The sequence below is a fragment of the Chiloscyllium punctatum genome, chromosome 2 (genome assembly GCF_047496795.1).
Source record: "Chiloscyllium punctatum isolate Juve2018m chromosome 2, sChiPun1.3, whole genome shotgun sequence".
In the NCBI taxonomy this organism is placed as follows: domain Eukaryota; kingdom Metazoa; phylum Chordata; class Chondrichthyes; order Orectolobiformes; family Hemiscylliidae; genus Chiloscyllium; species Chiloscyllium punctatum.
The window spans coordinates 156,161,822-156,177,611 of record NC_092740.1 but is presented as its reverse complement, the minus strand read 5'-3'; the positions used below and the strand labels follow the sequence as shown (position 1 = coordinate 156,177,611).

The window sequence follows — 15,790 nt, the reverse complement described above, 5'->3', positions numbered from 1 at the left end:
GTGTGGAAAGTGTGTTTGTGGGAGGTGTGCGTGTGTGCACACACGTGCATGTATAGGGAATCTGTGTGGGGAATGTGCACGTGTGTGTGTCTGTGTGTGCGCAGAGCGTGTGTGTGTGTGCGCATGTGTAGGGAATCTGTGTGTAGGGAATGTGAACGTGTGTGTGTCTGTGTGTGGAGGGGGTGTGTGCACATGCACATGTGTAGGGAATCTGTGTGTAGGGAATGTGAATGTTTGTGTGTCTGTGTGTGGAAGGGGTGTGTGCACATGCACATGTGTAGGGAATCGGTGTGTGGGGAATGTGCACATGTGTGTATCTGTGATTGCATGCGAGCATGTGTAGGGAAACTGTGTGTGGGGAATGTGAGCGTGTGTGTGCACGCGCATGTGTAGGGAGTCTCTGTGTGGGGAATGTATTTCTGTATGTGGGGGGGTGTGCACGCGCGCATGTGTAGGGAATGTGTGTGTGGGGAATGTGTATGTGTGTGTGTCTGTGTATGGAGGGGGTGTGTGCACGCACGCATGTGTAGGGAATGTGCACGTATGTGTATGTGTCTGTGTGTGGGGCAGTGTACATGTGTGTGGAGGGTTGTGTATGTGTATGTCTGTGTACGGGGGATGTGTGTGTCGAGGGTTTGTGCATGTTTGCGTGTGTAGGGAATCTGTGTGTGGGGAATGTGCACGTCTGAGTGTGGAGGGTGTGTGTGTGTGTGTGTGTGTGTGCATGTGTGTGGAGGTGGGTGTGTGCGTGAATGTGGAGGTGGGTGTGTGCATGTGTGCGTGTGTGCACGTGTGTAGAGGGCTGTGTGTGATGGAGGTTCTTGATCATTACTCTAATGCCACCAGCCCCTGCAGAATCACTCTCAACAGCTGCTTTGCTCAACAACAGTAAATCGGTAAATGCACACATGAAGTACGGCAAAATGTATAAGATGTATGCAGATTTCAGCTTTTTACAGGAGTTAAGAGATGGACCAGGAGTTTACAGTAATAAGCTACATTTCTAAGGCTTTGCACCCCCCATGCATGTTTTCAAACATAAATCTGTTCTTAAGAAGTCACATCTAAAATGCGAGGAGAAAGTGAGGACTGCAGACCAGAGTTGAAAAGTGTGGTGCTGGAAATTCTCCTGCTCCTCGGATGCTGCCTGGCCTGCTGCGCTTTTCCAGCAACACACTTTCCAACATCTAAAATGCTGTCTTTTTCAATCCAGTCTATTGCCAAAACCTGGGCTTTTCTGGCACTTTCATTTTTAATTATATTGATATTGTGTGTAGAGGTAGTACAAAATTATTGGATTTAGTTAAGGTTACTGATAAAACAATCAGTATGCGTTTCTATTAGTACACAGCAACTGCAAAACTGGAGTTTAAATTCAACTCCAAAGCTCCAGTATTCTGTGGAGTTCGAGAAATCACTTTGTAGGAGGGATGCGATTTCACTGGAGCGGGTGCAGAGAAGATTTACCAGGATGTTGCCCGGGCTAGAATGTCTCAGTCATGGAGAGAGATCAGACAGACTGGGGCTGTTTTCCTTGGAGCTGAGGAGATTGAGAGCGACTTGATAGAGACATATAAAATAATGAGGGACATAGATAGGGGAGACAGGAAGAGACATGCCCCTTGAAGAAGGGATCAATGACCAGGGGGCACCAATTTGAATTAAAGGGTAAAAGGTTTAGAAGAGATGTGAGGAAAATGTTTTCACCCAGAGGACAGTGGGAATCTCGAAGTCACTGTCTGTAAGGTGGTAGAGGAAGAAACCTTCAGAACAATTACATCGCATTTCACTGTGCACTTGTGATGCCAAGGTGTACAAGACTATGGGTCAAGTGCAGGAAACAGCTGCAGAATCGTTAGGTGGTTCTTTTTGACCATGGACCTGACAGAACAAAGAGCCGTTCTCTGTGCTGTAGATCTTTATGACTCCCAGTTGAGGGTGCTACGATGAGCCTCATAGTCCCTGGGTTCAGAAGTGACAGCTGACAGAGTTGAATGAGTTATGGATTTTGGATGAGGAAAGGGTAAAGCTCCACTGTTATGTGTTCTGGGGTAAAACAGTCTGCGTATGCAGCAGCAGGGCTTGCCTATGAAAGGTGACCCCCCCCCCCCCCCCAAAGGGAGGTAGAAAAAGTAATTAATATCCATGGAACTATATTTCAATAAGTTGGTGAACATCATTCAGAGAACTGAAGGGTGTAAAACGTAGGTAAGAAGAAAACATAGGTCCTCCTGGAATGATTACTTGAGAAGCTTTTGTGTTTGCTGAATATAAAATAGTCTTACACAAAAGTAATTCAGAGTTCCATTGCAGTTCCTCATGGCCATAACAGCTCAACAGCAAAATAAAACTAACCAGATCCTATCACTAATTTGCAATTTCAATCAAAGACCATGGGATGGCTGATACTGGAAACGGAAAAATGTCACAGCAGCGTGATTTGGGGGTACTTGAGATTTGGACTGATGCTCATTGCTGGGATTCTTGAATGTGAGGCTAGAGTGTAGCTCTTTGTTGCAATGTGACAATTGAACTCTGTGGCTTGACTTAGGATTGGAAAATTGGCTGAATTCTTGCTAAAACAGAAGGGCATGCCCGACATGGGACAACTTAATGTTGACAATGAACACTCAGAACAAAAATAATGCCCCATTCTTTACTACAAACATTGTGACATCAGTGAGATCAAAGTTCACAAATAAAGTCGCTTAAAATATTCTACAAATATAATTCACCGAATTATTAGATATTTGCAACTCAATCAGGTCACGGTTGAGAGTCAAAAGACTTTATTACTGGGGGTTTGTTTGTTTCTCAGGTAACGTCATCATTTGACGTGCAATAAAGACGATGAAATCTGCTTTGGTGTGGCTAACTGTGGTGCTGGTGATAAATGCATACCAGATAGTTAAAACTCAACAAACGGACAGAGTCAATAGGAAAAAGATAATTTCCTCCAGAATAGATTTCTGTCTGTAATATTTCCATTAAAATTTCAGCTGGACTCTCCTCTCTTCATTACAGTTGAGGAAAACAGTTCTTCTAGAATTTCTTTATCCAAGTTTCTTCCTGGGGTGGGGGAACAAAATGTATAATATAAATCCTAATATATTAATTTTTACATGTTAGTCAAAACCAAAACTAACTAACAGGAGGCAACACAGAGTACATATATTTTTGGCAAGATCAATGTCACAGGTAATTAATGCTTTAATGTTGCTTACGTAATGCAAAACACAGAATTTGCAAATAAATCAAAGAGAAATACACACAAATAATACAGGATTTGGGAGGAGGTTGCAGTATGCTAAGCCAATTGGCCTCCTTCTGCACTGTGATGCTTCTGTGGGATGTCAAATCTGACCCCGCTAGACGGAAGTGAGCAACTGACTTATTCAATGATATTAAAAGTGTTCAGGAAATATGCTCTGACCTTTGGCATGCCTGATTTTCATTACACCTCCACCTGCAACCCAGACTTTTCCCTGCCCATGTGCTTACATCCTGGAATTCTCTCTCCAAGCATTTCTGGTTGTCTAATTCTCCCTCATTTTTCAAGGCAGTTATTAAAGCTGATTTATTTTACCTTTCTTAATATTGCTTTGTTTAATTCAGCATCAAATTTTGTTCTATGAGGCTCTGGCAAAGCACCTTGGGATGTTTTATGATATTTAAAGTTCCCGCATACATACAAGTTGTTGATGCATCAAATGATCTTTCAATATCCATTAATGTTTACGTCATACACATGGCAAATATCAGCTTTTCAGATACTAAATTGGACAATGGGCTCGGCAGGTAACTGACCAATAACAACTTGGATCATTGTCAATATATTAATAGCTGCATGCAGGCATCAGACATAATTGAATGGCAACACAAAGGTGGCCAAATTAGGGCCAAAATATTGATCAAAGAACGCGATTCTGAGAAAGAAAGAGAAGTGGATTTCACAGGGGTTTGCAACAGAAGTTCCAGATCAGGGGATCGATGCAGCTATTGGTACGTCTGCCAATGATGGAGCCTAAAGGCTGAGATGGCTTCTTGACCAGGACAATGGGAAAGTGGAAGGAATGTGAATGGTACTGGATCAGCCATGATCCTATTGAATGGCAGTACAGGCTCGAGGGGATGAATGGCCTATTCCTGTTCCTATTGCTTACAGTCTAAATGAGTAACTGTGTAAAAAGGAGCAGACTAATTTGTAGTAGTAATGGGGGCGAGAGGTTCAAACTTTAAGGCCATGAGGAGTTAAACACAAAAGGGAGAATTTTAAATTTGAGATGAAATACCAATAACACAGACAGTAAGCACAATGGTGATGGCCAAGTGTGACTTAGTATGGGATAGGATAAAGGGAGAGAAACTTAAAATCAAAACACATTGCTCAGCTTGGGAGATGGCTAGATTTATTTTGGTAACTTTGTAAACTTTTGTATTTTAAAACAAATTGGAAAATTGTTTTTTTTCTGAACTGAACAATCTAGGCAATTGTCGTCACTCAAAGTAAATAGTTGCATTGAACAAAATTTTAAAGTATCCAAAGCAACAAAAGGAAAATAGAATAATTAAGATGTCACTTTTGTTGGTTACCTATAAATACAAATCTGTTGATTCTTTCAGAGTCAGTGTTCCAGTTGACTGAGGTTTCTTCCAGCTCATATAGTTCGTAGACTCCTTGAACAATCACTTGCTGTGGTTTTCCATGTATTGACACAATGGCCTGATAAACAATACATTTGACAACAATAAACCTGTTTGTTTCAAGCTGGAAGTTAAACATCTCAGACCTTAAAGAAATATAATCTACGCATCAATGAATGTTTATCAATAAATCTACAATCAGTCCAAAATGGAAACATGCACAAAATCAGAAAACAAAGAGGCATTATTGGTTATACAACATCAGATCTGGATGTTTTACAACGAAATTAAACTCTGTTTCAAAACATAAACTATTATAGAAATTCTTTAAAATAATTTGAACAAATTTTCTGGGGACAGAGGGCAAATTGTAGGAAAAGAATGACAGAGAGTTTGGAAGGAAAAAAAACCTATTTGGTGAAGTTTTCCAGGACTTGACTAATGTGCACAATGTTGAGTCATTGGGAAATAGGATGGGTACAGAAAAATGAGATTCGTGATATTAAGAAAAAGTCTTTTTTTTTTCTCCAATGTTTTAATGGCTAGATGAGAATCTCACAAGTGATCAGCAAGGGATGGTCATGTATTAACATTTCATTACAACCGAATCTCGAATCATTTATATGCAGTTTGCTATTTTCTCAAGAGAAATGGGATAGTGACAATTTCTGATATGAAAATCTGAGCAGGTACCTACTACCTGCAGAAAGCTCTCACCTCACACGCTGTCACAACACATCATGGACTGATTATTCATCAATTCAATACCGCACCTTGGAGCTCACCAAGAACCGACCACTGCAATGCTGCTACTGACTGCTTTGTGAACAGGGACAGTCACCCATCTCCCCAAATGTGTCTGAGCTTGCTATCTTTGGGCTTGCTCGCTTTACACCTGCCTGGGTGAGCACAGCATCTCTGCCTTGCCTTTTAGTGCAGACAGGGAGTCAGGCAGCTTGTCATGTTTGGCAGCAATAAGGAGTCAGGGGGCTGGTCCTTCTCCAGTCAGGAAAGGTGGTGAGGTATCCCAAACCAGAGTCTCTGCTTTCAGTGAGGAGAAAGTGCAGAGTGCAAGAAAGGCTAGTTGCATTTATTTTTATTAGGGTTTTGGGTGGAGGGCTGGGGTTGTGCAGTAGGTGGATAAGATCTAGTGAGGGAAAATGCTGCAGAATACAATGAGGATGTAGACCATGATGGATGCAATACAGAGTTACAGTGAGCATGAGGTTGCTGGGAGAGGGGTAATTAACCTTGAGGAGCACAGAAGGTCGTCAACACTCTCGCAGTATTGCTGTGTGTATCTCAGGCCTTTGGGACCACATATACCTGGATGGTTACTTCAAACCTGGCTGGTGTTTGACACATTGTGCAGTTGAGTTACATAGATGTTGACCAGCTGTGAATTCCAAAAGGAACTGGCAGCAGCGGGCATTTCGATGCTGCTTTGTGTAGAATAGTGGGAGAGCAGTAGTGCGGTGATGGGGTGCACACTGAACAAGGTGAGCAGTACAGAACTGCGAGCGAAAATTCACTGGGACGTATGAAGGGAAACATGAAGCCCCCCCAAAACTGACACTGAGCTGATTTCAGAGTTAATTCAGTCCTCGTTTTCTGACCAGGGAAGAGGGCAAAGAAACTCCCATCCAGTGCACAGGTGTTCTATCTGCCCCACAATGTCAAATGGACAGAAGTCTGGCAAGATCAAGATCCCCCACCAAGCTTACTGTAGCTCCCACCTTCTCAGTACCCAGCAATCCTGATGTAGAGAGAAATTGGGATGACAACCACTGTCTGGGTGAGTGGCAGGTGAGGAATAGGTTAAAGAATGGAGGAAGTAACCAGGACACAAACAGCTTGAAGAACTGCCAATTGAATCAGGAAGATCAATTTTCTTACAACATTGTAGCTTGCTCCCAACAATAAGCAGACAAACAATATGACATTGGTCACCCATTTCTCTGCTCCCCTTGCCCATTCTCACTCACCTCCCTCTGAACTTAGTGCTCTCGGTGCTCACAGATCTAACCCTGACTTTGTCATCAAGCCTTTTTGATAAGGATCACCTCTACATTGCAGAGGCTGAGCACCGGCTCCAGGACACCTCCTCCTATCTCCATCCTACCATGATGCCACCATGAAGCGATTGCCTTCATGACCTTCATGTTTGCCTTCATGACCACCTCAGCTCACCTGGGTCTCATGAACAAACAATAATTAAAGACAATAGCAGCGAGTGAATGGTGCTGTTCTCTGGAAAGAAACAGAGTGCAGCCATGCCACTGAACAAGAAACTTTAAAATGGAAACAGGGTGTACATTCATTAAGATTTCAATATTTGTAAAGTGGCTGTTGAAGGTATAAGACTGAAGATTTATTTTAGGTAAAATAGTTTGTTTTTGCTTTCCTTCGCATCTAATAAACTTTTGATAGTCTCATGTTTAAAAAGTATATTGGCAGCTTTTTTTGAATATATTCACTGACTAACTACCAGGATAAATCAACTACACTTTGTAATCTGACTTGTTTAGTATTACCATCCTGTTGGAGCGTACGACCATAAACGAATGAAGAAAAGTGTTTATTAGAAAATGCAAGCAATTTTTCCTTGCATGCAAGAAAATAAGATATTAAAACTGTTTGTTTGGGAACTGTTGAATGCTTTGAAATTCTGTGTGATTTAATTAAAACAAAATTAACACGACATGACTAACACGATTTGCCTGCATTTCTTTAAGTGCATATTTGGGTGCACTTTTGTGGAGGACAATTAGGAGCAGGTCTATATCGAATTTGACCCAATGGTACTTATCATTAGGATCCTCTTGTCCCACAGGCCCATGGGCATTTCATGTATGTAAGTTTAGAGAGTTCATCAGGTAGCCCACACAACCAATGGGACATCACAAATTAAAGCGGAGTCTGAACCATTTCCAAATATATCATTTCTCAACAGATATGACTTGATAGCAAGAGCAGGTATCAGGAATATGGACTGTTTAATTAGCATTCTAGCCAACATGTCCCAATGCTAACTGCACTGAACTAAGTAAGTCCAGAGCAGAAATAAAATCAAGAAGCATATTGATTCACATGGCTCTGTACCAAATCTGATGGTGCAATCACTCACAAAGCCACTCAGAAGGTGTCTCACAAGGACTGACATCACAATAAAATAACTTCAAATATTAATAAATTCCTTTCACCATTAATTTCACTTCATTTTTGTTTTTCCATTAATTCTTTTCTAAAAAAGCGAATTCAGTTTTAGTTTTTAAAACTGTGATGCACTGAAATAGAGCAAAGAATTGCAGATGCTGATGATTTCAAGGAAGAAAAAAGAAACTACTGGAGAAATTTCAGCAGATCTGTGAAGAGAGAGAACAGAGTTAACATTTTGAGTCCAGTGGCCCTTCTTCTGAACCTTGTGCTCAATTCTTTTATGAATACCATGATTGAAAGCAAAATCATGAAATTACATCAACATATAATATGGTTCAGTATAGCCCTTCCTCACATATTGCCCAAAAACCAAATGGCAGCCAGTAAAACCTAAATTCAGGAAATAAATCTGGAATAAAAAGCTAGTCAAGTGGTGACCATGTAACCACTGCCGATTGTCATCAAACCCATCTGGTTCACTAATAATGTTTAGGGAAGGAACTCTACCATCTTGACCTGGTCTGGCCTATGGGTGCATCTAGGCTCAAAGCAAAGTTGTTGGCTCTTAACAAAAAAAAAACAAAGAATTGCAGATGCTGGAAACCAGAAACTAAAACAGAAATTGCTGGAAAAACTCAGCAGATCTGGCAGCATCTGTGGAGAGAAAGCAGAGTTAACGTTTCGGGTCCATTGACCCCTCTTCCGGCAATTTGTGCTTTTGTTGTTGACTCTCAGTGGCATCCAGGGGTGGACAACAAATGCTGGCATTGTTAGTGACACCCACATCCCATGAAAGGTCAAAAAAAGGTATTATTAATTACCTTTAAACGTATAATATCCATTGGATTGCCAGACTTATTTTTCAAACATTTTTCCCATAAAAGATTCTAAAAGAAAGAAGAAAATCTTGTATTTATGTTATGTTTCATCACATTCCAAATTATTGAAATTAAACTGTTTTATTTTTGAGGTGCGGTTACTGCTGTTATGAGGGTGAACATACCCAATTCCCACACATCCAGACGCAAGGTGCACCAGAAGGACAAATAACCAGATCATCTATCTAATGTTGAGGACAAACATTAGTCATGAAATTGGAAAGTCCCTGTTCTTTTCTTTAGTGTCACAGGATCTCTCATACTAAGTCACACAATTAGAGTAGGTAAAGAAGGCTTTGGTTTAGTTCTCATCTGAAAGATTAGAATCTCAGAATGGATTGTTTGATGCCTTCAGCTTTAAGTATGAGCTGTGTCGCTGAAAGAAGGTTTGAATCCACAATATGTTAATTCAGATGAAAATGTGACCAGTAAATTAACAGCACCTATCGCTCTAATCATCAATCAACTGTCACAGAGTATCTTAGATACAGAAGAAATACAAAATAACACTTTTATAGAATCCTGACGGTGCAGAAGCCCATCAGGTTCACACCAACCCTCCAAACAGCATCCCACTCACTCTCACCCCCTTACCCTATAACCCTGCATTTCCCATGGCTAACCCAACTAGCCTACATATCCCTGGACACTATGACCAACCCACCCAACCTGCACATCTTTGGACTGTGGGAGGAAACCCACGCAGACACGGGGAGAATGTGCAAAATTCACCAAGACAGTCGCTCAATGCTGGAATCGAGCCTAGGTCGCTGGCGCACCATTCCACTAGAATGACATTCATTCATTGGTTAAATTATTTTTGAGGCTGTTATTCATTTGATTTTAGCATTTGCTTTTAAATTATGCACTGCTCTGCATACTGTAGCCCACAGTGAACAAAATCTAGAATGGGATTCAAAAGCTAAATATTAAAAGTATTCTCTTAAACATGTATGTAATTTATAGTTAGGCCCAAATATTTTTCTACAAGCAAGTTAATACCTGTTCAAAAAAAATTATTCAAAAGAAAGCACACCTGAAGGTATATGTTTAAATCTTCTTCAAGAATGGTGCCAGGGATTTCAAATGTAACTGTAAGGATCCTCTGTAATAAATAAAAAAAACACACACACACTGAACTTGCAGAAGCTTCACACTATGATTAATAAAGTCATACATCACACAGCATCAGGTTACAGGCCAACAGGTTTATTTAAAATCACAAGCTTTTGATTTGCTGCTCCTCCGTCAAGTGAAGTGGAGGGAGGTGCACAGGCACAGAATATATAGGCAGAGAGATAATGGCAAGATAATTCCAGCTATTTAAGGTAAGTGCAAATAGTGTGAATAAAGTGTGAACAGCTGAATAACAAATGAAGGGACGACCTATGAACGAATTAATTAAGGCAGAGAGATAAGTACAATTAATAAAAAATAGGATGGTATGAGAGACAAACCAAGTGGCTGGAATAACATGAGAAGGTATCAGAGTCGCATGGCAAAGGTCTAACCAATGTAACAAGTAATCCAAAACTGTACAGACTCATTAAGGCAGAGAAATAATCACAAGTAATTAGCTTGTACAGTTTTGATTACTTGTTACTTTGGTTAGACCCTCATCAGGTGACTTTGGACAATGCCACAACAATACTTTCAGCAGGCAAGCTCCAAAATACATCCTAGTTCCTACAGCACTATCCTGACCCAAAATATAATAACATTAATTAAGCCATTTTAAAGTCCTGTCTTGATTTATCTTTGCACATGCTACAGTGTAACTTGCAGCTCATACCTCTACATTAGTAGAGCACCCACAATCTTTGACAAAAATGCTTATCGTGGTAAGTATGAGTCTCAATTGTCTCAAGTCAGCTCTAAATTGTCACTGCAGATATCATTCAGTTCAAAAACTGCGTCTGCAGAACCCTTCTATGGCACTTTATAAATGGAGACAAGAACATTCAAACTGATCAGGAAAACTGCAATAAAATGTAAATTATTCAAAGAATCATACAGTTCAGAAGAGGCTGTTCAGTTCATCATGTCTGTACCACCAAATATATACTACCACCACTTTGTCTGACTCGACCCATGGCCTTGAATATTATGACACTTTTAAGTTTTCATTCAAGTTATTTTAAAGAGTTGTGAGATATCTCATCTCAACTACCCTCCATGCCAATGCATTCTAGAACCCCATCATCCTCTGGGTGAAACTGTTTTTCCTCAAATCCCCTCTAAACCATCTGCCTTTCAGCTTAAAAGCACACCCTTCTTGTTGGCATTTGACTAAGGGGAAAGAGCTGCTTCCTAACCACCTTGTCCATACCCTTCATAATCGTACACACTTCCATCAGGTCCCTCAATATCCTGGCTCCAAAGAAAACAACCCAATCTCATCCAGCCTCGCCTCATGTCTGAAATGCTCCATCCCAGGCAACGTCCCGGTCAATCTCCTCGGTATCCTCTCCACTGTAATCACATTCTTCCTATTGTGTGGTAACGAGAACAGCAGACAGTACTCCATCCCACAATGCTACAAAATTAAAATGTAACATATCTAAACAATCCAGAGCTTTATACTTCACGTCATGTATGAACTGTGAGATTATCCATGGATAGTGTTGGGAGATCACTACCCCCAGTAGCACATGTTGTTCATATGAAGCATGCCTGCTGAAGATATGTATTTGCAGAAAAGCAGTAGTTGCAGCTTGCAGGAAATTGTCACAATTATAACAGCAGCATTCCAAAGTTGACTGTTTCAGCAAAAATTTAAGACTTTTTTTGAAGCTCTCTATTGTTGAAGCCAAGGTCACTAAATGGTACACCTTGCTCAGCAATGTGGAGGGAACAATGTTACCACTGTATATGATACCAAATACAGTTAATAGATGAACAAAAAAAACACTGGACCTTATTGCAAAGTTGGGCAGGGAGAGATTTACTGCAGTTGCTTTTTGCTGACATACTCCACGGATTGTGATGCACAATATAATTAGGCTGAAAAATTAGTTATAAAATCTATTGTTTCTACTAATATTTTCCTGCTGCAGTATACATATACATATATAATTGAAGCAGATAAAACTACACAGTCAAATCCCTAACATTGTAACTATGGATTTTAAATCAAAACATTCAAATCAATAAAATATATTTCATAGTAAAATGCTGAAAACACAATGTGAATTTTATGAAATCTAGTTACCTTATCAAGGTGAGGCTGGCCTGACTGCACAAGGCATAATTTTTCCTGCAAACTGAACAAAACAGCTACTGGTAGCATAAATGTAATATTTTCTTTCAAAGATACGTTCAACTACAGTAACTGCACAGATGCATAAGAATCCCTTGAGGGTAAAAGTAGTAAGCGGGGATACGTTACTGTAAAGGTAGGAAGATGGAAAGTGACAAGGTACAAGATCACGACTCTTATTCAATTGCTCCATAAAATGGCCCAGTATTATTAAGACAGTTATCCAAAGCCAAGAAATGGACAATGATTTCACATCCAAAGTCCTTAGGATTTAACAACTGTTTGCCATATTAAATAACAATGATCACACTCCACACTGATTGAAAGAATAGAGAAGTACATTACAACATATGGCCCCAATCACACTTCAGGAGTAATAGAGATGTACAGCACAGAAACAGACTCTTCGGTCCAATTTGTCCATGCCAACCAGATACCCTAAATTATCTAGTCTCACTTGCCAGCATTTGGCCCATATCTCTATAAACCCTTCCTATTCGTATACCCATCCAAATGTCTTTTAAATGTTGCAATTGTACCAGCCTCCACCACATCCTCCGACAGCTCATTCCATACACGCACCACCTTCTTCATGAAAAAGTTGCCCCTTCGGTCTCTTTTATATCTTTCCTCTCTCATCCTAAATCTATGCCCTCTAGTTCTGGACTCCCCGACCCCAGGGAAAAGACCTTGCTTATTTACCCAATCCATGCCCCTCATAATTTTATAAACCTCTATAAGGTCACCCTTCAGCCTCCGACTCTCCAGGGAAAACAGCCCCAGCCTATTCAGCCTCTCCCTGTAGCTCAAACCCTCCAACTCTGGCAACATCCTTGTCAATCTTTTGTGAACCCTTTCAAGTTTAACAACATTTTTCCTAGAGCAGGGAGACAGAATTGAACGCAGTATTCCAGAAGTGGCCTGTACAGCTACAACATGACCTCCCAATTCCTATACTCAAAGTACTGACCAATAAAGCAAGCATACCAAATGCCTTCTTCATTATCCTGTCTTACTGCGACTCCACTTTCAAGGAAGGTCACTTCTGAAATATGTTTTTAAAAGGCATTCAGTTGCAGATATGATTCATTAAAATGAGCTGCAAAGTCACCAATGGTAGCTAACCGATGATCAAATTAGTATATTTATCATTGGACTGTGTTAAATTGTTGTTATTAGATTGTTTTCTTTAAGTTATAATTTTAACATCAAAATCATTTGGAAATGTTGAGCAAAAAATTCACTTCAATACTGAGTCACTCGAATTGTCCCTCAAAATCAAGTCGTCAGCCTATTTATAGACAGAGCATGACAGAAACTGAATAAAGCCAGCAATCTTCTTTCCTTGAAGGTTAACATCCAACATCTGAAAACATACAAATGTACCTAAAACTTTATAAAAACTTTACAAGGGAGTTAGCAAAGTCTTCAGACATTTCTATAGCCAGCAATAATACATTTCTTTTGTTCATTTGTGAAATGTGAGTGTTGCTGACCGGCCCAGTATTTATTGTCGTCCCTAGTTGCCCCTTGAGGGGTGATGGTGAGCTGCCTTCTTGAACCACTGCACTCAATCAGTATGCTGCAGACTGACCATGTTTTTAATTCATTCATGGGATGAGGGTGACATTAGCTGGGCTAACAATTATTGCCCATCCCTAATTACCCAGAAGGCAGTTAAACGTCAACCACATTGCTGTGGGTTTGGAGTCACATGTAGTCCAGACTAGGTAAATATGATTATTTGGAACCACTAGCTTTCAGAGCGCTGCTCCACTAGCAGGATATACAGGTACATAATCCTTTATCTGAAATGCTCGGGACCAGCTGGTTTTCAAAATTCGGAACTTTTCAAATTTCAGAATAAGTGATAGTTTGATGGTGAAATTTAAATAAATCTTACCAAACAGCAGACTCACAGTGAGTACTACAGGCCCTGAGACAAAATGGAGGCCTACCAATACTGGGCCACGCCCACCCACATCGCATCTGAGTGACACGCATCGAGTGGGTGTGGACTTGGGTTAACTGTTTGCATGCTAAACAACCTTGAGAAAAAACTTCATGAAGAAACCTTCAGATTTCAGAGCTTTTCGGATTTCAGATAAAGAGTTGTCTACCTGTACTTCCAAATAAACCTGCTGGACTATAACCTGGCATTGCGTGATTTTTAATAGACTGGCAAAGTCATCTCACAGCCAATGGTGCTCTGCAATCTTGGCATATCCAGGGCAGGAATGGTGGTGGCTGGATAAAATACAAACAGGAAGTGCAGAGTCCACAAAGATCACATCCTCAACAACAGGCAAAATGCAACACGTGAATGCAAAAGAAAAAGGGCGGAAATATTTACATCCCATCATCAACCAGAAGACGAGAGTGAATGATCCATCTCAGTCTCTGCCAGAGGTCCCCAACATCACAGATATCAACTTTCAGCCAGTTCAATTCACTTCATATGAAATCATGACACTACTGAGGACAGTGGATACTGCAAAAGCTGTGAGTCCTGAAAATATTCTAGTAATTATACTCTACTGACACCCCTAGCCAAGCTGTTCCAGTACATCTACAATACTAGCTTTGAGTCAATTATCTGGAAAAATACCTCCTTATATCCTTTACACAAAAAAACAGGATAATCCAATCCAGCCAGTGACAACCCGACCAAGCTCCAATCAGTCAGCAGCAAGTGGTGAAAGGGGTGGGGGGCAGTGGCTACATGAGCAGCTCAGAGGCTGGGAATTCAGCAGCAAATAACACACCATTGAACTTCGCAAAGTCTGTCCACCAGCAACTCCACACAAGTTAGGAATGTGATGGAATACTCCCCACTTGCCTGGATACGTGCAGCTCCAACATCACACAAGAAGTTCAACATCATCCAGGACAAAGCAGCCTGCTTGAATAGCACCTTATTCATCACCTTCAATACTCATTCCCTTCAATAACAATGCACAGTAGCAACAATGTGTACCACCCACAAGATTTCTCTGCAGTATCTCAGCTTTGATGAGACCTTCCAAACTAGTCACCACTTCCATCTGGAAGGACAAGGGCAGCAGATTCATGGAGAAAGTTGAGGACTGCAGATGCTAGAGATCAGAGTCAAAGAGTGTGGTGCTGGAAAAGCACAGCCGGTCAGGCAGCATCTGAGGAGAAGATATGTGGAAATGCCACCTCCTCCAAGTTTCCTTCCAAGGAACATCCCATTCTAACTTGGAAATTTATCACCTTTCTTCAATGAGGCTGGGTCAAAATCCTGGAACTTCTACACTAACAGCACTGTGGGTTTCCCTACACCTGAAGAACTGCAGTGGTTCAAGATGACACCAACACCTTTTGCCAGGACAATTACAGATGGGCAATAAATACTGACCCAACCACCTATCAACAAAATCACTGTCGGGGTCGAGGTGGATGTTGTAAACAAACAAATGTAAGCTCACAAAGTTCTTAGTGGATGTTTCCAACAGGCAGAATGGACACAAGAATTATTTCTGCCAATGAGAAAGCTAATTTTGTCCACCCCGATTTATTAATGCTAGCCATTCTGTCAATTGATGAGGCTAGTTTCGAAAAGAATGTTGGCTTGGATGTAGGAATGTATAAAACTAGAAAAGACCATGATATCACAGCTAGTTTTGTTGTCTTAGAACAGTTATCCCCTGCCCTTTACACATTTGTCAACAATACTCAATCATTTTTCACATTCAGGTAACTGATTCAACCTTGATTTCATAGGCCTTCTACAAAATGGCTCATCAAACACCAACACTTGGAAGAGAAGAGGTACCCTGTTTGAGGATCAGCTCAAGGAAAATAGTGTCATCAACCTGAAATGAACAAT

At 40.6% G+C, this 15,790-nt stretch overlaps 1 protein-coding gene across 7 annotated transcripts in view; it reads right to left on the bottom strand.

Annotated features, from left to right (window-relative positions):
* Positions 1–2,766: 2,766 nt before the first annotated feature.
* Positions 2,767–15,790, bottom strand: part of cbwd (COBW domain containing) — a 61,932-nt gene continuing 48,908 nt past the window's right edge. For all 7 annotated transcript variants that reach the window (XM_072590952.1, XM_072590963.1, XM_072590934.1 and 4 more), the window contains 5 exons: positions 11,893–11,944; positions 9,718–9,786; positions 8,625–8,690; positions 4,594–4,723; positions 2,767–3,069 (listed from right to left, as the gene is read on the bottom strand). In XM_072590952.1, the coding sequence (XP_072447053.1) occupies positions 2,996–3,069; positions 4,594–4,723; positions 8,625–8,690; positions 9,718–9,786; positions 11,893–11,944 (391 nt within the window). In that variant the 3' untranslated portion in view covers positions 2,767–2,995. The remainder of the gene's footprint in view (positions 3,070–4,593; positions 4,724–8,624; positions 8,691–9,717; positions 9,787–11,892; positions 11,945–15,790) is intronic.